This window comes from Equus asinus, chromosome 15, assembly GCF_041296235.1.
Source record: "Equus asinus isolate D_3611 breed Donkey chromosome 15, EquAss-T2T_v2, whole genome shotgun sequence".
NCBI classification, from domain to species: Eukaryota; Metazoa; Chordata; class Mammalia; order Perissodactyla; family Equidae; genus Equus; species Equus asinus.
Window position 1 is genome coordinate 47,229,017 of NC_091804.1, and position 23,288 is coordinate 47,252,304.

The 23,288-nt window shown below is 49.9% G+C and overlaps 1 protein-coding gene across 7 annotated transcripts in view; it reads left to right on the top strand.

The window, feature by feature from the left end:
* Window positions 1-23,288, top strand: part of PHACTR3 (phosphatase and actin regulator 3) — a 245,187-nt gene that overhangs the window by 154,507 nt on the left and 67,392 nt on the right. For 4 of the 7 annotated variants that reach the window (XM_044748444.2, XM_070486198.1, XM_044748442.2 and 1 more), the window contains 3 exons: window positions 12,450-12,662; window positions 18,369-18,543; window positions 19,366-19,613. In XM_044748444.2, coding sequence (XP_044604379.2) covers window positions 12,450-12,662; window positions 18,369-18,543; window positions 19,366-19,613 — 636 coding nt within the window. The remainder of the gene's footprint in view (window positions 1-12,449; window positions 12,663-18,368; window positions 18,544-19,365; window positions 19,614-23,288) is intronic. The other 3 variants (XM_070486200.1, XM_044748443.2, XM_070486201.1) reach the window with 1 other exon arrangement.

Consider the following 23,288-nt stretch of genomic DNA (forward strand, 5'->3'; position numbering starts at 1 on the left):
TGGCCTTGAGCACAGCCCTCCAGTGAGGGAGCATATCATAATTTAATGCGGGGACATTAAACTCACTCCTTAAAAAATTGCAATCCAGTGTTTAAAAATCGAGGGCGTTCACAAAAATCCACACGTGCAGCTAACTTCTTTCAACTATCAAAGTTCTGGATGCACTGGGCTGGTGTCCCCACGCAGCGACTGTTGCTGGGAGCTGAGAGGGGTCGTTCCTTGTGGGGGTCTCTCAGTAACGCCTCTTGTCCTGCAAAGCCTAGCATGTTTGCTATCTGCACCGCACGTAAAAAGTGCACCAAGCCCTGTTCTAGGGAACAGTGAGGAGAGAGCCGTACAGACGGAAGTCAGTCAAATGTGCTTCATCAGGACGTACAGTAAGTCGTGAGTGTCATGTGTGGTTGAGGGTCAGTTACTCCTGTCCCTGGATCTGAGCCCTACGTCGGGGTTCCTATGACGACACAGGAGCCTCGGCTGGGAGTTTAGTCGAGGAGAAGTGACCTCTGCTGGTTGGGGTGGGACAGGGATGGCCCGAGGGAGGGACACCAAGTGCACGGAACATGCAAAGCTGATGCTGTCTTCTCCATTTTTTAATTTTTAGTGGGTTTTTTTTTTCTGAGGAAGATTAACCCTGAGCTAACATCTGCCACCAATCCTCCTCGTTTTGCTGAGGAAGACTGGCCCTGAGCTAACATCAGTGCCCATCTTCCTCTATTTTATATGTGGGACGCCTGCCACAACATGGCTTGACAAGCGGTGCATAGGTCCACACTTGGGATCCGAACCACAGAACCCTGGGCCGCCGAAGCAGAGCATGTGAACTTAACTGCTGTGCCACCAGGCTGGCCCCTACACTTTTTTCTTTTAATCCGAAACAGCACTTAAGACTTTAACAGAGGTTAAAATTTCTGTTTCGACAAGATTCTGAACTATAATGGTAGCTAGACTCACATGAGATGGAGGGGAAGATGTAGGCTTAGAGAGATGTTGAAAAGCCGGTTTCCCAGCCCGTGGACCCCTCAGACAGGTCAGGGACATGAGGGGACATAGTGCATGATGAGCATGGATGGGTGTTGTGGGGAGAGGTGGGAGGAGGGTTCTTGGTGAGAGTTGCCGGTTTGTTGAGACCTCTGTCAGAGTGGAGGCTGGGGGGACCCACACTTCCACCTTGGGCTAATGGGATGGGGGAACCTCCATTGGGCTGTCAGAAGCTTTCCTTGGGATCTCTCTGGTTGGGGAGGTGTGGGCTGTGACCACAGACTCTCTCCTGGAAAATCCAGAGCTGTCTTGTCTAGTACAGTAGCCACTAGCTGCATGGTTAGTTACATTAATTAAAACCAAATGAAATTAAAAATTCAGCTCCCCAGGAGAAGATCCAAGATGGCCGCATGAGTAGTCTTCCTTGTCTCTCCCCCTTCGAATCTACAACTAATTGGACATTCATCGCTTAACAAAGGATATCCATATAGCATCTCAGGACGCCTGAGAGACCCGTGCTGCTATACACTGGATGGCGGATGGACTTCCCTCTGGGAAGAGGTGGAGATAGGTGAAAACTCTCCGACCCCGACCCCGAACAGCCTAGTACCTGCAAGCGGCTTTCTTCCAGCAGGCGCCCCCAGAACATCGACACACACCTAGGGCAGGAGGGAGCACACACCAGAAGAGCCACGGTGGAAACAGGTGACCAGAGCCCTACCTAAGCCCCCCGCAATTACACCTAAGCCCAGAGGGAAGCTCCAGAGTTACACACCTGAGTCGGCGGAGAATACCTCTACCCGCCATTAGTGGGTAGGCCCCGCCTAGCATCCACAATGCCGGCAGGCTCCCGGAGAGAATCCCAAACGGCGCGGCGGCTCGCCAGCTGCTGCTGCCGGCCCCACTGACTGCCGGGCAGGGCTCGGGACTACCAGAGATCTCCTGGGACAGGACTGGGGCTGGATGGAGCTCTAGCGGCTGGCTCCGCGGCCCGGGGGGGAAACTCCAGAGTTCCGCCCGGGCAGCAGGCAAAGTGTCTACCTGCCATTAGCGGAGAGGCCCCGCCCAGCATCCACAACTCCAGGAGGGTCCCGGAGAGGAGAATACCAGGCAGGGCAGCAGCTGGCCAGCTGCCACTGAACTCAAGGTCTCCAGCTATCCCCCAGACAGGGCAAGGGGCTCCCCGAGATCCTGGGGGAGAGGACTGGGGCTGGGTGGAGTTCCAGTGACCCGGCTCTGTAGCCCAGGGGGAAACCCTACAGTCTCACAGTAGCCTCAGTGAAAGCCTCTGCACAGCACTAGTAGAGAGCACCCGTCCAGCAACCACAAGGCTGGAAGACCCTGGGACAAAAGTAGCATAGCTAGGTGAGCTAACCACAGACTGCAGAAGATGCCCATAGCTCTGCTGTGACCCATAGTGGACAAGTGAGATTTTGTGGGTGCCGACAGTGATGGAGCTGCAAATATAAGTGATCCTGCCCCTGGCCACTGGAAAAGCCCATAACACAGCTGCAGACCCTAAGGAGGGAGCACGTCTAGGTGGCCTGCAACAGTAGGCACCAGCAGCCTGAAGCCCCCTGGGACAGCCCTCACAGCTGAAGAAAGAACCCACAGGACCACTGTGACTGCGAGGAGGGGCCCAGGCCCAGTTAGCAACAGTGGATATGGTTCCTGGTTGGTGCAGTATAAACAGCTGTCCCCCCACCACATCAGTAGAAACAAGTGGAAGCAGTAACTAAACTCTATCTCTATGCGGAGGCACAAATCTACACCATCAAGCAATATGAAAAAATATATTAAATCTCCAGAACAGAAGGAAAATAACAAATACACAGAAAACAATCCCAAAGAAAATGAAATATATAACCTAAATGATGATGACTTCAAAACAGCCATCATTAAAAAACTCAATGAGTTAAAAGAGAATTCAGATGGACAACTCAACGAGTTCAGGAGCTATGTCACAAAAGAGTTTGATACTATAAAGAAGAACCAAACAGAAATACTGGAAATGAAGAACACAATAGAGGAGATTAAGAAAAATCTAGACGCACTGAACAGTAGGGCCGATAATATGGAGGAAAGAATTAGCAATTTGGAAGATAGGAATATAGAAGTGCTGCAGGCAGAGGAGGAGAGAGAAGTAAGACTAAAAAGAAATGAAGAAACTCTCCAAGAAAGATGCAACGTAAGGATTATAGGTATACCAGAGGGAGAAGAGAGGGAGAAGGGGGCAGAAAGCCTATTCAAAGAAATAATGGCTGAGAACTTCCTAAACCTGGTGAGAGAGATGGAACTTCATGTGACAGAAGCCAATAGATCTCCAAACTTTATCAATGCAAGAAGACCAACCCCGAGGCATATAGGAGTGAAGCTAGCAAAAGTCAATGACAAGGAGAGAATACTAAGGGCAGCCAGGCAGAAGAAATTAACCTACAAAGGAACCCCCATCAGGCTATCAGCAGATTTCTCAGCAGAAACTTTACAGGCTAGAAGAGAGTGGAATGATATATTCAAATATCTGAAGGACAAAAACCTACAGCTGAGAGTTCTCTACCCAGTGAAAAAATATCCTTCAAATATGATAGAGAAATAAAAACTTTCCCAGATAAACAAAAATTAAGGGAGTTCATTGCCACAAAACCTCCTCTTCAGGAAATGCTCAGGAAAACCCTCATTCCTGAAAAATCAAAAAAAGGAAAGGGGCTACAAAACCAAGAGCAAAGGAGATAAGTAGAAGGGCAACAACAGAGAGTAGCAGCTCTCCATCAGAACAGATTAAACCATGGGACGAGAAACAAAGGAAATAGAAGAAAACCGGAAAACAAGACATAAAATGGCAGTGGTAGGCCCCCACATTTCAATAATCACTCTAAATGTAAATGGATTGAACTCTCCAATCAAAAGACACAGAGTAGCAGGATGGATAAAAGAACAAGACCCAACAATATGCTGCCTCCAGGAAACACACCTCAGCCCCAAAGACAAACACAGACTCAGAGTGAAGGGATGGAGAACAATACTCCAAGCTAATAATGAACAAAAGAAAGCAGGTGTCGCTATACTAATATCAGACAAAGTAGACTTCAAAGCAAAACAGATAAAGAAAGACAAAGAGGGACAGTATATAATGATAAAAGGGACTCTCCACCAGGAAGACATAACACTTATAAATATATATGCACCCAACACAGGAGCACCAAAATTTGTAAAGCAACTCTTAACAGAACTAAAAGAAGACATCAACAACAATACAATAATAGTAGGGGACCTCAACACACCATTAACACCAATGGACAGAACATCCAGACAGAAAATCAACAAGGAAATTATAGAATTAAATGAAAAATTAGACCAGATGGACTTAACAGATATATATAGAACACTTCATCCAAAAACAGCAGGTTACACATTCTTCTCAAGTGCACATGGAAGATTCTCAAGGATAGACCATATTTTGGGAAACAAAGCAAACATCAATAAATACAAGAGAGTTGAAATAATATCAAGCATCTTTTCTCATCATAATGCTATGAAACTAGAAATCAACTACAAGAATAAAGCAGACAAAGGTGCGAAAATGTGCACACTAAACAACATGCTTCTGAACAAACAATGGATTATTGAAGAAATTAAAGAAGAATCAAATATTATCTGGAGACAAATGAAAATGAGAACACGACATACCAAATCATTTGGGATGCAGCAAAAGCAGTCCTAAGAGGGAAATTCATTGCAATACAGGCTCACCTCACTAAACAAGAAAAAGCTCACATAAGCAACCTCAAACGACACCTAACAGAATTAGAAAAAGAAGAACAAACAAAGCCCAGAGTCAGTAGAAGGAGGGAAATAATAAAAATAAGAGCAGAAATAAATGATATTGAAACAAAAAAGACAGTAGAAAGGATCAATGAAACAAAGAGTTGGTTCTTTGAAAAAATTAACAAAATCGATAAACCCTTAGCCAGACTCACCAAGAAAAGAAGAGAGAAATCTCAAATAAATAAAATTAGGAATGAGAGAGGAGAAATCACAACAGATACCAATGAAATACAAGGGCTCATAAGAGAATACTATGAAAAACTATATGCCAACAAATTGAACAACCTAGAAGAAATGGACAAATTCCTAGACTCCTACAACCTCCCCAGACTGAATCAGGAAGAAATGGAGAATCTGAATAGGCCAATCACAAGTAAAGAAATAGAAACAGTAATCAAAAACCTCCCCCAAAATATGAGTCCAGGACCAGACAGCTTCTCTGGAGAATTCTACCAAACATTCAAAGGAGATTTAATACCTATCCTTCTCAAACTATTCCAGAAAATTGAGGAAGATGGAGTACTCCGTAACACATTCTGTGAAGCCAACATCACTCTGATCCCCAAACCTGACAAGGACAACACAAAGAAGGAGAACTAAAGGCCGATATCACTGATGAACATAGATGCAAAAATCCTCGGCAAAATTCTGGCAAACCGAATACAGCAATACATCAAAAAGATTATACACCATGATCAAGTCAGATTTATACCAGGGACACAGGGATGGTTCAACATCCGCAAGTCAATCAACGTGATTCACTACATTAACAAATTGAGAAACAAAAACCACGTGATCATCTCAATAGATGCAGAGAAAGCATTTGACAAGATCCAACATCCATTTATGATAAAAACCCTCAATAAAATGGGTATAGAAGGAAAGTACCTCAACATAATAAAAGCCATATATGACAAACCCACAGCCAACATCATACTCAATGGACAAAAACTGAAAGCCATCCCTCTGAGGACAGGAACAAGACAAGGGTGCCCACTTTCACGACTCTTATTCAACATAGTACTGGAGGTGTTGGCCAGAGCAATTAGGCAGGAAAAAGAAATAAAAGGAATCCAAATAGGTAATGAAGAAGTAAAACTCTTGCTGTTTGCAGATGACATGATCTTATATATAGAAAACCCCAAAGAATCCATAGAAAAACTATTAGAAACAATCAACAACTACAGCAAAGTAGCAGGGTATAAAATCAACATACATAAATCAGTAGCATTTCTATACACTAACAATGAACTAACAGAAAAAGAACTCAAGAACTCAATCCCATTCACAATCGCAACGAAAAGAATAAAATACCTTGGGGTAAATTTAACCAAGGAAGTGAAGGATCTATACAATGAAAAGTACAAGACTTTCTTGAAAGAAATTGACGATGACATAAAGAGATGGAAAGACATTCCTTGCACATGGATTGGAAGAATAAACATAGTTAAAATGTCCATACTACCTAAAGCAATGTACAGATTCAATGCTATCCCAATCAGAATCCCAAGGACATTCTTTACAGAAATTGAACAAAGAATCCTAAAATTCATATGGGGCAACAAAAGACTGCGAATTGCTAAAGCAATCCTGAGTAAGAAAAACAAAGCCGGAGGCATCACAATCCCTGATTTCAAAACATACTACAAAGCTACAGTAATCAAAACAGCATGGTACTGGTACAAAAACAGGTTCACAGATCAGTGGAACAGAATTGAAAGCCCAGAGATAAAACCACACATCTATGGACAGCTCATCTTCAGCAAAGGAGCAGAGGGCCTACATTGGAGAAAAGAAAGTCTCTTTAACAAATGGTGCTGGGAAAACTGGACAGCCACATGCAAAAGATTGAAAATTGGCCATTCTTTTTCACCACACACCAAAATAAACTCAAAATGGATCAAAGACCTAAAGATTAGGCCTGAAACAATAAGTCTTCTAGAAGAGAATATAGGCAGTATACTCTTTGACATCAGTTTCAAAAGAATCTTTTCGGACACTATAACTCCTCAGATGAGGGAAACAATAGACAGAATAAACAAATGGGACTTCATCAGACTAAAGAGCTTCTTCAAGGCAAGGGAAAACGGGATTGAAACAAAAAAACAGCCCACTAATTGGGAAAAAATATTTACAAGCCACTTATCTGACAAAGGGTTAATCTCCATAATATACAAAGAACTCACACGGCTTAACAACAAAAAAACAAACAACCCGATCAAAAAATGGGCAGAGGACATGAATAGACATTTCTCCAAAGAAGATATAAGTATGGCCAATAGACACGTGAAAAGATGTTCATCATCGCTGATCATCAGGGAAATGCAAATCAAAACTACACTAAGATATCACCTTACACCCGTTAGATTGGCAAAAATATTCAAAACCAAGAGTGACAAATGTTGGAGAGGTTGTGGAGAAAAAGGAAGCCTCATACACTGTTGGTGGGAATGCAAACTAGTGCAGCCACTATGGAAAACAGTATGGAGATTTCTCAAAAAGTTAAAAATAGAAATACCTTATGACCCAGCCATCCCACTACTGGTTATCTATCCTAAGAACCTGAAATCAGCAATCCCAAGAGTCCCTTGCACCCCTATGTTCATGGTAGCGTTATTTACAATAGCCAAGACGTGGAACCAATCTAAATGCCCAGAAACTGACGATTGGATAAAGAAGATATTGTATATATACACAATGGAATACTACTCAGCCATAAAAAAGGACAAAATTGTTCCATTCGCATCAACATGGATGGACCTCGAGGGTATTATGTTAAGGGAAATAAGCCAGACAGAGAAAGACGAACTCTATATGACTCCACTCATAGGTGGAAGTTAACATATAGACAAGGAGAACTGATCGGTGGTTACCAGGGAAAAGAGGGGGTTTGGGGAGGACACAAAGGGTGAAGTGGTGTACCCACAACATGACTAACAATAATGTACAACTGAAATCTCACAAGGTTATAATCTATCATAATCTTAATAAAAAAAAATTCAGCTCCCCAGTCATACCAGCCACTTGTCAGGTGCTCATTGGCCACACGTAGCTAGTGGCTACTGTAATGGATAGGGTGGAAACGTTTCCATCATCTCAGAAAGCTCCGTTGGGCAACACTGAGTGTGAGAGCTAGCTGTGTGTACACTTTGGTGCACAGGCGGGGGAGTTTTTGCTGTTTGGATTGGCGAGCCCTTCCAGAGTTTTCTGCACCAGCAGAGACCCTGTGACCCACAAAGCCAAAACCCTTTACAGAAAACGTTTGCTGACCCCTAGTTTGGCAAATGGATATGGGACAGGGCGAACCACAAGGCTGGGAGCTCAGAGGCCATGCTGAGATCCAGGCAGAGGCCATGGCAGGTGCCACTGGGAGGACAAGTGGACACTTGTGAGAAATATTTTGGAAGTAGAGGACACAGGATTTATCCATGAATTAGCTAGAAGGCGCGAGGTACAGGGTGGAGAAGGCAAGAGAGGGATCAATTGTTGTGTCCAGTCTGACTGCACAGTTGGGGATGGCGGGCTGTGTAGTAAGCCTGGTGAAGATGGGGATTTGTCTTGGTCAATGCCATGTCCACAGCTCATAGATGAGTGCCTGGGCCCTGTAATGGTTTAAGGACATTTTCAAGATGGATGGATGGATGAGTGAGAGAGAAGGGGAAGACTGGGAAGGGGTTTCTTATGGGAAATCAAGAGATGGGTTTGGATGTGTTCCATTGTACCTATTTGACCTCCAGATGGAGATGTCAAAGTGGCTGATAATGTACGAGTCTGGAGCTGTGAGGAAAGGACAAGGGTTGACAGAGATGGGATTGGTTCTGAAGCCAGAGGACTGGATGGGATCACCCAGTGAGAGAGTTAGATGGAGTCAAGGACCAACAGGTGGCTTCTGGGACAGCCCAGGTGGAGCCTGCGAGAGGCTGAGCAGGTGCAGCCAGTGTGGCAGGAGGGAACCAAGGCAGAACCAGGAGAGTGTGGTGTCCAGAAGCCAAAGAGAAAAGTGTTCAAGGTGGGGAGACTGAAGGACTGTGCTGAGACAGATCCAGGTGGGCCTGCTCTGGCTGAGCCAGGGTGGGGACCCTGCCCCAGGCCCGCTCTGTCTCCTGTTAAGCCTGCCTTTGGCAACACTGCCAAGAGAACCATGGAGTCCAGTTCAGACACTGCTCACCTTGTCCAGACTCACAGGTCTGTGGAAGGAGACTGTGTCCCAGAGGGAGAAACTGGCCTGTCCGTGTTTCCATGGTGGCAGGACCCAGGCTTGTGCTGTGAGTGTGTCACAGCTCTGGAGCTCACTGTGGGCCTTGCTCACAAGTAGATGCTACGACGTGTCTCTTCAGAAATCTAAATAGTGTCTACCTCAAGTGGTGGTTCCCAACCATGGGCATTTTCCCCCTCCCGCCCACCCCTGGGGACATTGGGCAGTGTCTGGAGACATTTTTGGTTGTCAGAACTGTTGGCATCTGAGCCTGCAGAGCCCAGGGATGCTGCTAAACATCTTACAGGGCAGCCCCTCACAACAAAGAATTGTCTGGCCCAAAATGTCAGCAGTGCCGAGGTTGAGAACCCCTGACTTGGAACGAGAGGGAGACTCATCCATGGTCTAAAATCACCTTTTACCTCAGGCCGCGTGGCCCATGACTGTCCAAAGTTGGACAAGTGCTGCCCAGCTTCAGACCTCCATCTGGGACCTCACGTCAGCCTCACCTCCCTTGTAGTGGGCAGAATTAGGTATTTTATACAGATATTTGTACAGATGAGGAAACAGAGGCTCAGAGAGGTAGAGACCAACGTCACACGTCTGGAAATGAGTCAAACACAACAGAGGAAGGATGTGGGTGACGGATATGCTTGAGGCCAGGTAAGTCCTTCCTGTGCCATCTGTCCACCCCAGAAACCATGACTTTGGAAACATGTGGGGTGCCCAGAGGACAGAAACTGAGTACCGCGAGCTCCTGCCAGCCCCAGGCCTGGTGCTTCCAGCTGCAAGCTTGGCCGCTGAGGGCCTGGGTCCGGAGCATCGTCTCCCAGGCTTAGTGTCCACTGCCCTGTGCTGATTTACACAAGACAGGAAACCCAACAAAGTCATTGGACTGGTGCTCACATGGTGAGAAAGGACATTTCCATGCTCACATGTAGCTTAACAAGGAAACCGCACAACTGTTTTTACCTAGAAAACACAAAATGTTTATTTTAATGTTATTATTAGTGCAAAACTCATTAAATAAAACAATCAGAACTGAAGACTCGTAGAAGTTGTAGGTTACATTTCATGGGACATAATGATAGTCTTGAAATCTAGGAGTCTTTAAAAACTATTAGCAAATAACACATTTGAGGATAGTTTTATAAATAATAACAACAATAACAGTGTGGGTATCCATGCAGGACACAGGAGCAAGCAGCATACTGTGACGGTTGTTCTCAGTTCAGGCTAACTTCATGATACAGAGCTGAGCTGCCTTCTGCAGGAGGTGGGGAAGGGGCATCTCCTTTCTCAGATTTTGCACATCAGGAGTTAGAAGAGCCAGCCCTTCTAAGGCAAAGTCTTCATTTGCATGAGCTTCACAAGAGTAAGGGCCAGGCCTGAGGTTTTCAACTCCCAACAGGGACAGTAAAAGAATAGAAGTGGTGGTAACAATGGGACATGCAGTGTTCGCTTCTAAAGTGTGGCTGGAAGCTCTGGAAGGTAAGGAGTGGGCGTGCCTCAGTCAGCACTGTGTTTTCAGCACCGCGGACAGCGCCCTGCCCACGGTAGGCCCTCCGGGAGCATTTCCTGGTGGATGGATGAGTCCCACACAGTGACTTCAGGTCCAGTCGGGCTGTCCCCGGGGAGTGTTAGTGTCTTCCTCCTTATGTGTTTGTAATGATGAAACGAGGCAGTGTGTGGTCACGGCCTTGCCCAGGGCTGGGCACTGGGGATGTGCTCTGGGGAGGCAGGGTGTGCTGGGGTCCTGAGGTGGGATGAGAGGCTGCCTCTCTTGCATCAGGGAGGAAGGAATAAAGGGGATGTCAGGGACAGTAGGTTTGTGTTTGAGTTAGGAATCTGAGGAGAGCCCCCCATCTGACGGCCTCAGTTTCCCCTGTAAAGCTGGAGGTGAAGCTGCATGGGAGAAGGTGAAGGGGAAGTGAGAAGCTGGAGGTAGGAAAAGGACAGAAAGGTTCGAAGCATGTGACTGCAGGGGAGGCAGAGTTGAGAGGCCTGGAGGGGAGGTGCCTGAGATGGCCACAATGGTGCTTCTGTGTCATTGTCTTTCTCCTGCGGCACTTGGCAGGGATGGAACCAGCAGATGAAGACTTCGTCCAGAGATGGGATTTTTCCAGAGAGTTAAATGAGAAGGAAGTGAGGCAGAGGACTTGGAGGATATCCTGGGAAGGTTGTTGCAGTGATGGATGGTGGGACTTGAGCTGGATAAAGAGAAAAGTGAGAAAGGAGAGGGTTGATGGATTGGGAGAAAGCAGAGGGGTGGACAGGCTCAGGAGGCAGTGCTCAAGGAGGTGGAGGAGCAGTTCTGGGGGATCCTGAGCCAGCAGCTGGAAGGAGAGGGGAAGGGGGCCCTGGGCAGGCTGACACTCCTTAAAGGCTGACCCTGTCCCTCTCCCGCCCCTGGTCTTGGCCGGCATGCCTGGGGGCAGGGCTGCTGAAAACCAGACATGTAAAATCAGTGGCTGCTGATTCTGAGGGTCTGCAATGTGCCAGTCACACATCTCATTGTCATTTCTTGTTTAAACCTTGCAACAATCCTGTGAGGGACTTTTGTTGTTAGTGTAATGTATGTGTTGGAGAAGAGAATAATTTTCTCTCAACCTTTGTGGGCTCTTGGGTGAGACAACCCTGTAATAAGAGACAGATTAACAAGAGAAAAACAGAAGTTTAATAACACATATACCTTCTGGGAGAGACCCAGGAAAACCGAGTAACTAGCCAAAATGGCTGAAGCCACCACCTTAAATAGCATCTTCAGCTAAAGACAAAAGAAGATGTTGGGGGTGAGGGGGAGTCAGTTACGAGAGGTGACGAGGAAAAGTACAGTAAACGAGGCTAAGGTTATTATGCAGATTTAAGTCCTGGCCTTCTGCACTGATAAGAGTTTCTAGAGATAAGGTCATCCCCTCTTCCTGGTACATCAAGGGAGACACCCTTACAAATGGAGATTATCTTTAAGATAACCAGCCTAAAATAATCCTTATGCCAAAGAAACGTATTTTGGGGTGACAAATTCCACTCCTCTTCACATATGTGGGTCAGTGGAAGTGCAGGAAGTTTAGTAACTTATCCAAGATCACAGAGTGAGTGCAGGGGCCGACTGGAGCCTGAGTGTGTCTCGTTCTAAAGCGTGTGATCATGGGCAGCACCCCCTGCTCTAGGTGAGCTTGGAGCTTTGGCACCACCTATTGAGTGGAAAATGGGACAGAATCATCTGGACTCTTGAAGTTATTTCCCTCCTTCTTTCCCCCTCCTCCTCTGTTGGCTTCTGATGTTTCTGTTGATAGTTGAACTCACAGGAAGTATGTGTCTGTGTGTGAAGTGACCCCTCTGTACTCTGCTCCATGTCCCACCCAGCCAAAGCCCCTTGCTCTCCTCACACACATCCACCCCAGTCGGAGGAACCATAGTTTGTGAATTCTCTGTTTTGCCTTTGAACCAGCCAAGATGCCGTCAGCATCCAGAGGTGAAGAAACAGATGCTGCCGGCAGCCTTCCGCCTACCATGGATGATTCCTCTGAAGCCTTAGCTGGGTCCGAGTCCCTGGACAGTCCTCCAAGACCCCTGGAGAGATCCATGGGCCAGCTCCCCAGCCCCCCACTGCTGCCCACCCCGCCGCCCAAGGCAGGCTCCAAAACTACAAAAAATGTCACAGGTGGGTCCACATGCATCTGCCTATCCACCCATCCATCCTCCTTTCCATCCTCCTTTCCTTCCTTCCTTCCTTCTTTCCGTCCATCCATCCATCCATCTATGCCTTCAACCAGGCCTGATTGGGCTGCTACTGTGGACTGGTTCTCACCCTTTGCTTCTGTGATCAGGGCTCTGGGCAGATCCAGGGGAGCAGAACTGGAGGTAGGAGGGCTGTTCTTAGTGAGGAGCTCTGGTTCTCAAGAGCAGACCACTAGGGCTCCCTCAGGCAAATGGAGCAGTCTGTTTGCAGGAATCAAAAGTGTCTTCTAGAACCTGAATGCAGGGGATGCAACCAGCCCACAGGATGAGGACGTTCTGTCTGTCTGGATGTTCAGGTGTCTGTCCTTCTATTTCTGCTTCTTTCTGAGTCAATCTCTCTCTCTCTCATTCTCCCCATCCCCTTCCCTACCTCAGTCTCTCTCACCGTCTCTGCTCACCTCTATTTCACTGATTCTCTCTCCAGTGAGCTCTGTCCAGCAAGGCAGAGCCTGGAATAAACACCAGACTGTAGGGTGCTGGGCAGAGAGGGGAGCACAGCTGGGCAGAGGCCCCCAAAGGCATCTACTTCTGTAGCCTTAGCCATGCTGCGTGAATAATCCCAGGAAGTCGAGACATTTACCTTTCCAGCTTGAGTTTCTCTTGTCCCATCACTGCGGAAAACAGGAGACACTGCTGATCTCAGGGAAAAAGCAGGCCCTTCGCTAAGAGGTGATTGTTTATAAAAGTAAATCCTTACATGTTACCTTTGGTAGCAGAGGTGGGTCTGAAGATGACGATGGATGGCAGAGCTCAGTAGTTTTGCTCTAAGCCCTTGACTGCCACCTGTAATACCACTTACCAGCCCAGGCACTCCAAGGAGGCCGAGTACACACAGCCCATTCAGAACCCATGGGCCAGGCCCTCGAGAGAGGGCACAGGTGCTCAATTTACAGTTGAGGAAACTGAGGCTCAGGAGGTTCCAGCAACATCTCCCAGGTCCCGTAGCTGATGGCGACTCGAACCTAGATCTGGGCCCAAAGCTCATAACCCCTGCACTGCTTCCCTGCTGGAACAGTCTTCCCCTCACTTCACCTGGTCGATGCCTGTGCATCCCCGTGCCTCCTTCAGGGGAGCCTTCCCTGACCCCGACCCCACAGCAGCATGCACCTTGCCTTCCAGCGTGTACCACGTCGCCTCACTGTGTGTGGCAGGTTGAATGGTGTCCCCTCAAAATTCACATCCACCTGGAACCTCAGAACATAGCCTATTTGGAAAAGGGTCTTTGCAGATGTAATTAGATAAAGATCAAGTGAGATTCATCCTCGGTTAGGGTGGGCCCTAAATCCAATGAGGGTGTCCTTTTGAGAGGCACAAATGGACACACAGAGAAGATGATGTGAAGATGGAGGCAGAGACTTAAGTGACGTCTACAAGCCAAGGCATGCCGAGGATTGCCAGCAACCACCAGAAGCTGGGGTGGAGGCCTGGGGCTGTTTCTCCCTCACGCCCCTAGAAGGAACCAGCCCTGCTGAGTTTGGACTTCTGCCCTCTAGAACCGTGAGAGGATACACTTCTGTTGTTCTAAGGTACTCACCTTGTGATAGCAGCGCAGGAACCAAATACTCCTTGTCTGTAGCATTATTTGTCCGACTCTGCCTCCCTCCCCAGATTGTAGCCTCACGAGAGCCGTCGTGTCTCTGGTTCACCCTCAGATGCCCATGCCTGGCACACAGCAGTGCTGGGCGAGTGCCGATGGCTGTGACTGAAGGAACAAATGGATGTCCTGACCCGCTGTCTGCTTTTTGCATCTTTCTACATCTCTGGGAATGAGTCGAAGTATTCAGTCCTAGGGTGACGTGACCACACAGATTAGAGGAACAGTTTTGTCAACAAATAAGAGGCATAAACTGCAAGAAAAGCAAAAATGTTTATGGGATCTCAAGAAGTGCAATTTGGGGAGCACAGATTCAGGTAGAAACCCAAATAGTGTCTCACTAAGGAGTAAAACTCAGGGGCTTTTAAAGGCAGGGAAGAGAGGTTGTATTACAAAGAATTTTAATTGGCATTGGAGGCAGAGAGCTAGTCTTGGCTAAATGCTGATTGGCTGTTGATTCTGTCTTCAGAAAGTCCACTATCCTCAGTCTTTGTGGTCAGGATGTCTGTTCTCCTGCTGACATCTCAAACAACGGCTTGTAAAATGATTGCCATTTTGGCCCAGTCCAGAGATTCAGAACAGCAAGGCAGTTTCTCTGGAAAGGCAGTTCCAACTCCATTTTTTAAAATGGCTCCACTACAGTCAGTTTTGACAGTTTTGAGGCAAAATAATGCTGTCTTGGATCTTGTTACTGTCTCTGTGCTAATCCCCTTTTCCATCCATTGAGATCTGAAACCATGGGAACTCCATATGGTTAGGCACCATCGCGGCGCTTCATTCCAGCTCACGTGTAATTTGTATGGACCCTCAATAGCTCAGTGGCCCAGAGACTCTGCCTGTGCCATGATTGGGAAAGATCAGGCCTCTGACTGCATGAGTTTAGTCTAAGTGACTGCTCTGCTTTGTTCCCACGTGCTAAATTCTGGGTTCTCGGGGGCCTCTGACTTCCACCCGCCCCTCACTTGCAAGGAACTCCAGGACATCGGGGCATTTTGTGACGCAACATCAATTAATCTGGGAGCTGGATTAGGAGCAGGAGTGGACAAGACAGTGGTCACAAGCTTTGGACTGCGGCCTGGATCTCTTACAGCTGAGACTATGTTTCGGAGACTTTGTCTTAATTTTCTGGGCTCTCCCTTTTTCCTTTTCTTTTCCGGGAGATGTTGGTTTCAGCATGTGGACGCAAGGTGGCAGCAGAGGAAGAGAGGCTCCTCTCCTGGGCTTCACTGGGGCTCGGGGGGACAGCCCGCACAAGCTGAGTCTCCACTGGGCCTTTCTTGTCTGAGACCTGCTGGCTGCAGCTGCCCCCATCCTGCCGGCTTCCTCACCCCACCCTCCGCTGGGCGTCGGGGAGTCACCTGCCCCGAATCCCACCCACAGACTTGCTTTGCTGGGTCTGCATGGTGTTTTAATATTTTTTTCAAATGGGTTGCCAACATTTTAAACGTGTTAAAGTATGTTTAGATATTAAATATGATGTATGAAAATGTGGGGAAATTTTTACCTGTAGTCCACATTTCTGGCTTTTCTTTAAGTCCTCTCTCTGGCAGTCCCCTGAGTCGCCACAGCACCCCTGAGAAGGGCAGGCGTTCCTCTGTCTGCTGCATCCCTGCCCTTTTGTATGAATTGCACGAGTCCCCCTGACTCATCTTTGTTCAACCTGCCTGGACCCTGGAGACGTGTGAGTTACCCCCTCAGGGCAAAGCTTTTCCTGCCCTGGTCCAGCTGGGTGACAGTCAGCTCCCTGCATGGGGTCCCATGGCCTCTGCCAACTACGCTGGGCGTCACTGTCCCAGATTCCAATCCCAGCCCCCACCACCTCCTGGAGGCATGACCTTGAGTTGGCTTCTGAACCTCAGTTTGCTCTTCTGAGAAATGGGAGTGATAAGAGGTCCCCTGGGCAGGTAGAGTGCTCAGCAGAGTGGTAAGTGGGAGACACATGTTCGGTGTGTCTATGATTGACGGTAGGGGACCCTGGGGGGAATTCCAGCTGAGTAAGCACAGGCAAGCCATGTTGCCTCGGTTTCCCCATGTGTACAACAGGCTAGTAGTGCCTTCCTGGTAGGACTGGGGTGAGGATCAGAGGCAATGATGGTTAGAGCATCACCTGCTTGGAACGTGGTCGCTGTGCCGAGCAGGGGCAGACCCTGGAGGGGCTGAGGCTGGTGGAGGATGAGCTGGCGGAGTGTCTTGGGGGCCCCCCTTGGGTGGAGCCCCCACTCTACTCTGCCCTGCCCATGCCTGGCCACATCTTGCACTGCTGGCACCATCTCATCCCTAGGCTCTCAGCTCAGATGTCCCCTCTGCAGAGAGGTTCACCTCAGTGCCCTGCGCCTGCGCCCAAGTACTCTGAGCCTGTCCACCCGCTCAGCCCTCTCCCTGATCGCTTTGCTTTCTGGCTGCTATTCCTCTGCCTGCTCCGCCCACCTGGCCCGGAGGCCCGTTGAGGGCAGGGCCTGGGCTGTCTCCCTCTTACATGGCTGTGTCCAGCAGATGTTCCTGAAGAAAGCTCCACAGCAAGTCCTCAAGGAGATTCAGAAGCTCCCTTCTAGCTTTGAGTTCTTCTTCTTTTGATGCCATCCGCATTCCAGGATGGCATCGGAAACGTTTTGGTTTTTGGGAAGTAGATGTGGTTTATATCTCTTTCTTTTTCTCCTGTTGGTGTTTAAAAGGGGATTTGATTTGTTTGTACCCATCCAGCTGGAGCCTGCCTCTGCTGAGACACATGTAGGAAGGAGAATCTGTGTCTGAACACCTACTGGGTGCCAGACCCTCTGCCTCCTGCTAGGCTCCTGTGGGCCCCGCCCGGGAGCTGTTAGCCCATTTTACAGTCAGGAAGGCTGAGCCTTCAAGAGCCAATGGGACTTGCCCGGGTCTCACAGCTAGGAAGTGGCAGATTGAGAATGGAGGCCAGATTCGTGTAATGACGAACCCGTGCTTCCTGCCACCCGAGTACCTCTCGCTGTGCAGGACTGGGAGCTCACGCTCAGGAAGCACCTGCTGAGGGAAGGGCGCCTGGCCTTCTTAGGCTGGGTTTGAGCATCTGTTCTGAATCATCTGCAGACTTATCCTAGGTAAATAAATGTTCACTGGAGACGTCTTAAGTGCCAGGCCTGGGGATGCAGCAGTAAGAAAGCGAGATGCAGGCCCTGCCTGGAGGCTCCAAGTCGGTTGAGAAGGACAGAGCTGATGAATCAGTTGGTTTCCAGTGGGAGGAAAGGGTGTTGGGGCTGCCTGGGTCCACAGGACAGGTACAGGAGACTCAAACAAGGGTGGGGATTCACAGAAGTTCCCCTGAGATAGTGATGTTGGGGCAGAGGAGGGGAAAAGCATTTCAGGCAGAGGGAACAGCCTGTACAAAGGTTCAGAGTAGAGAGAGAACACATGGTATCTTCAAGGACTGGAAAGATCCTCACATGCTGGAAGGAAAAGAACATAGAGACAGTGGAGGAAATAAAGCCAGAGGGCCGAGCAGGGGCAGTCTGTGGGACCCTGGGACTGGGTCATGAGCCCCGATCACGTCTTAAAGAAAATGGCAGAGCTGTGATCAGATTCACCTTCCAGAAAGCTCCCACTGGGTGAGGTACAGGGAGAGGGTTGGAGACAGACGTGAATTGATGGTGTGGGGATGCAGAGAAGGGGCCCTGGTCGTCTTCCAGGCTGAGTGATGGCTGCAGAGCTTGGGAAATTCTCCCAGCTTCCACAAAAGGAAGTGTGGCTTCAGGAAGCTGGGTTGCTAGCAGAGGAACAGGCAGGAGGGTTTTCTGTGCCTGAGACCCTGCGGGGGCCTGTTGGCACAGAGTCTCTGGAGCTCAGCCCCGGCAGAGGGCTCTGTGGTTGGAGTGGCACTGGACCGAGGCACACCCTGTCTCTGGCTTCGGGGGCAGGGGTCTGGGGCAGCATCTTGGACTGGGTGATGGTAGGTTCGCCGGGCCAGGGGCCTGTGTCCTGTCTGCTCATGGTCTTGTCTTTCAGTAAGGCCCTCCTCCCCACACCCTGAGATTAGGTTCCTGTTGGTTCCTCTCGCACCTGCAGGCCAGCCTGCACTCTTCCAAGGCTCTGGAGGGAAGAGTACTGACCCGCTCCTCCGAGGACAGCTTTCCACGCCCACGGGGTCTCCGCATCTTACCACTGTCCACCGGCCACTGCCCCCCAGCCGTGTCATCGAGGAGCTGCACAGGGCGCTGGCCACCAAGCACCGCCAGGACAGGTGAGGCCTTCTCCTGGTGAGGGACACCTGTGCACCTGGACTCCCACTCTGGCCAGCCTCATGGGGTGCACCTGTGCAGTCACCGGGGCGGGGCGGGGGGGGGGGGGCGCCCGGGGCTGGGCTCAGGGCTTTGCTATTGCCGTCTTGAAATTCTTAATAACTTTGGAACGAGGAGCCCCACATTTTCACTTTGCATTGGGCTCTGCAAGTTACGTTGCTGGTCCTCGTTGCCACATTCCGGGATGGGACAGGCGGAAGGTGTAGGTACCATGGGAACCTGGCCGCAAAGCCCCCGCAGAGGATCCAGGGTGGGGTGGGAGCGTCACAGGAGAGTCGTGAGAAAGAAGTAACTGTCCCCTTGTCCGAGGGCTCTGAAGGCTTCCAGTTTCCATCAGGCCAGAGTGTAAGAAAGCCTGTTCCTAAACTCACTCTTTTATTCTTGATTTCATGTGGGTCATAAAGTGCAAAGGAGAAGTGAATTGTTGGAGGGCAGAACAGATGACAGAACATACATATGGTTTGGAAAATGCCCGTCTCTGTTCTCGGGAAGTCCTTGGTCTAAGTTGCACTGAGTTTTGGCAGGTTTTATTACATGCACGTCTGTGCTGTTCAACACAGTGCGTTCTGAATGGCCGTGTACCTGGGACTCAAAGTCGTGTGTGCCCTCCGGCGCTTCTTATCCTGTGTAGTTAGGGCAGAAGCCGAGAAGTCACATGCACTTGAGGGCTGTCTTTGCAACATTCATTGTAAGCCCCTAAGTTGGTTTGCTGGGTTTCCAGGTGAAGGGGACAACGTGCAACCTGAATTCTTTTTCCGATGCAGTTTTCAAGGAAGGGACAGTAAAGGGTCCCCGAGGAAGCGGGTGGACGTCCGTCTGTCGAGAACGTCCAGCATGGAGCGGGGCAAGGAGCGGGAGGAGGCTTGGAGCTTCGACGGGGCCACGGACAACAAGCGGACAGCAGCTCAGGAGTCCGAGGAGAACAAGGAGAACCTGATCCTGAACTCCGAACTCAAGGACGACCTGCTTCTGTATCAGGACGAGGAGGCGCTGAATGACTCCATCATCTCTGGTGAGGAGAGGGTGGATCCTGCCTGTGGGAGGTGGGGTCGTGGGGCGGGGCGCAGAGCCTGTGCTTGAGTTGGCGCTTCTGCCGCGAGCACAGAGGAGGGACAGGGTCGGGGGCCTGCGCCCGGGAGTAATGGAAGGAGACTCCCCACTGAAGATGAGCAGGGGTGCGTGCCGACGGCTCAGGCACCGGTTAGGAGGCACCGAGGGAGCTTGTTTGATTTTGATAATTGCATATTAATTTTCATGTATGTTTGAAAAAACACAGAAGTGACTCAGCAGGTGGCTTTGAGACTATCACTACTTGGCATGACATGGCAGAAAGCAGAGTAGGTGGTACTCAGATGTCCAGTGTTTGGAAAATATAGCGAAAAATGCTAATTGGAAAGCTAGATGAGGTGGAAGGGGGAGGAGGGGATTGATTCCAATGGCCATCTCAGGAATGGGGTACATGTGATGGTGCCTGCTTGTTTGGGACCGCCAGCTCTGTATCTGTCCTTGTGATGTGTTCTTGAGGTCAGAGTAATTGCTCTGTCCTCCCCTTGGGGACTCGGGCTCAGGAAGACAGACACCCCCATAATAAATAGCAGAGGCGCAGGCCAGGAGTAGGCAACACTGAGAGAGTTTACTGTGCACCTGGCGCAGCCTGTGCTGAGTGCCTGTCACTCACGGGAGGGCCGAGGGTGGACATGGCTGTCGGCCTTGGAGGCGGGGTTGTTGTTGTTGAGTGAAGGGTATTGTTCTCCCTGGAAGCATCTCATGGTGACTGTATGGCCATGGACAGAGCTCTGGGTGAGGCACTGGGGGATCTGGCCCAGGAAGTTCCTTCCTCCATCGGTGTTGGGTGGGAAATGGGGAATGGGCTGATGTTGACCCTGCTCCTGGCTGGTACTCAGGGTGTACGGGCAGTGGGCACCATGACCAAGTGGACAGACCAGGAGCCCATGTTAGACAGCAGCCTTGGCTTTCACCCTTCCAGTCCCCTTGCATTCCTCTGAGCCTCTCCTCACCTGGTCTAGTGAAGCATTCCTGGGAGTGCATGCTGCAGTGTATGCAGGGCACTGACATCCCGTGTGTGCAAGAGGCTGACTTTGACAGTTGAATCAGTGTCTTCTTGGCAGAAACTCGGAGCCAGTCATTGGCCAAAGGGCCCCCAACATCTCAGAGGAGGCTGAAGCCTGCAGTGTTTCCCAAATTTATCTGGCCTGGGAACGCTCCCCTAAGCACCCGTCAGCCTCCTGCAGGATTGGGTTACATGGGACCATATCGAGAACAGCTGCTGTAAGCAGGGTCACAGGCTGAGCTGGGTCCCTCAAGCTCAGCACCGCGGACAGAGGGGGCTGGATGATTCTCCGTGGTGGGGGCTTCTCTCTGCTCTGTAGGGTGTTAGCAGCATCCCTCACCTCTACCCACTAAACCATGCTCCCTCCAGCTCGAGGGGACGATCCTTCCTGCCTCTTTCACCTCTGGTGGCTCCAGGCGGCGCTGGGCTTGAGGCCACATCGCTCCGGTCTCTGCCTCATCTTCACATCGCCTTCTCTTTTTCTCCCTGTGTCCTCTCCTTTTCTTATAAGGACACTAGTCATTGGATTTAGGGCCCATCTGGATGATCTCCTCTTTTGAGATCCTTAATTACATCTGCAAAAACAGATTACATCTTTTCCCAAATAAGGTCACATTCACAGTTTTCCGGGTGCACATTATCTTTGGAGGTCACCGTTCCACCTGCTACACCACTCTTCATGGCGTGACGTATTCCTCTCCTTGTTGAGCAAAGTCAGCCCCCAGGGTCTTTCATCCCCACCCCTACCCGTTCCTGGGGCTCTCTGCAGCGGGGCCAGCCCACCCGCCTGAGGTGGGACCTGTTGTAGGAAGGAGCTGCCGGCCTGCCCTTGCAGCCCTGGGCATGTCCCCCTCCTGTCTCGGCCCCCTTTCCTGGTTGATTAGATCAAACCCCCTCGTCCCCAGCTCTTATGACAACACCCTGAGCTTTCCTTCATAGCTTGGACACAGTTGCAATTTTACATTGGTTTTGTCATTATCTGACTATTGCCTGTTTCCCCATTAACCCACCAATTAATCAGTTATTATTGATTATCTAACTTACATGTTTGACTATTGTCTGCATGAGGGACAGTGCCTGCATCTGTCTGTGCACCATGATACCTTGTCCATGGAGTGCCTGGTTCTGAGTGAGAGTCCGTGGGTCACTGCTGTGTGAATGGCTTTCCATACCATTTCCAGCTCTCATTCGTTGGGTTCATTCCTCCAACCCATGTCCCCTGAGCTCCAGGATGCCTCTCTGTTGACTCAGCACATCCACGTGGGGTCTGGTAGGCATTGCTGCCCTAATGTCTTCAGATATGAGCTCTTGATCTTTGCCTCCAACCCAGACTATTCCCATCCCTGTATGCGGTGCCTCTGACCTGCCTGTGGCCTGGAGCCATGTTATCACTCTCTTGACTTTGCACCTGATGTCCAGATGGCCGTAAGTCCTCTTGGCTCCTTGGAACTGACCTGAGGTCCAGCCATTTCTCCTTCTCTCTACATGCTGTCCATCCTTCCTGCCAGGACCTGGCCTCCTGTGGTCTCCCTCTCACTGCCATCACCCCTTTTCTGGTGTGTTTCCCACACCGCCAGATGTCAGGTAATGTCACCCCTTGCTCACATCCCTTCAGGGGCTTCCCCAGAACCTGTGTGGCCTGTCCTGGTCATCCATGGGCTCGTCTCCTCCCCATGCTCCCTGAGACCCAGCTGTGCATGGGCCCTCGTTGCTCCTCACACACACCAACCATGATCTGCTGACCACAGGACTCTCACTGTCCCCCAGAGGTGTGCGCAGCTCCACTGGATTTAACACACCTCCTTGCCCAGGAAGCCAGCCCTGTGCGAACAGCCGACCCCTCCTCGCAGCGGCTCTGTGGGCTCTTCGCTTGGCCTTACTTTCCCCGCTGCACAACCCCCACCTGACTTCGCTTATGCGTCTCCCCCACCATGTAAATACCGTGAGGTCAGGGGCTTCATCCAATAGTTCCTGCTGTGTCTGCAGCTCAGGGGTGCTCGCACACCATCAGTGCCAGTGGAATGAATGAACAGGCCATCTGGGGAGTAAAGGAGTTGGTGCCTGTCAAGTATTCACAGATGCCAGCTGGCCCTGGGAGCCCCTGTACTCAGGTAGACCGGCATGTGGAAGATTAGGGGTTTATCCTAATCTTCCATGGCCTCACAGGAGCAGGGAGGGTAGAAGTCATTCTAGAAGCTCTGCTGTGGCTGACGCGCCCAGGCTCGCTGCCCTGCTGCACTTGGGACGTGCTGCACTTGCTGTGTTTGCGAGCCCCGAGCGCAGCCTGTCCTCCTGGGCCTTTCAGCACCGGTGTTTGGGGTTGAAGCTCAAGCCCTCATGTTTGTTCTCATATTCAGCCCTAAGTCCATCCTGTTGAGGGCTGGGCCCTTGGACGCTGTCAGGCATCTCTGGAGATTGCTGCCATCTGCAAATTGAGCCCCTGCTTCTAGTGCCAGGGGACGCGATATGGGGTCCCTGAACCCCTGCCATCGAGTGCAGGAAGTGGGCTCTTTGCTTTTATCACCTTCTCATATCTGTCCGTAACTCTCCCAAAGTTTTGAGTCTCTGAGATAAAGTGCCTGGAGGAAAAAATTCAATGTCGGTTCTAGAAAATGT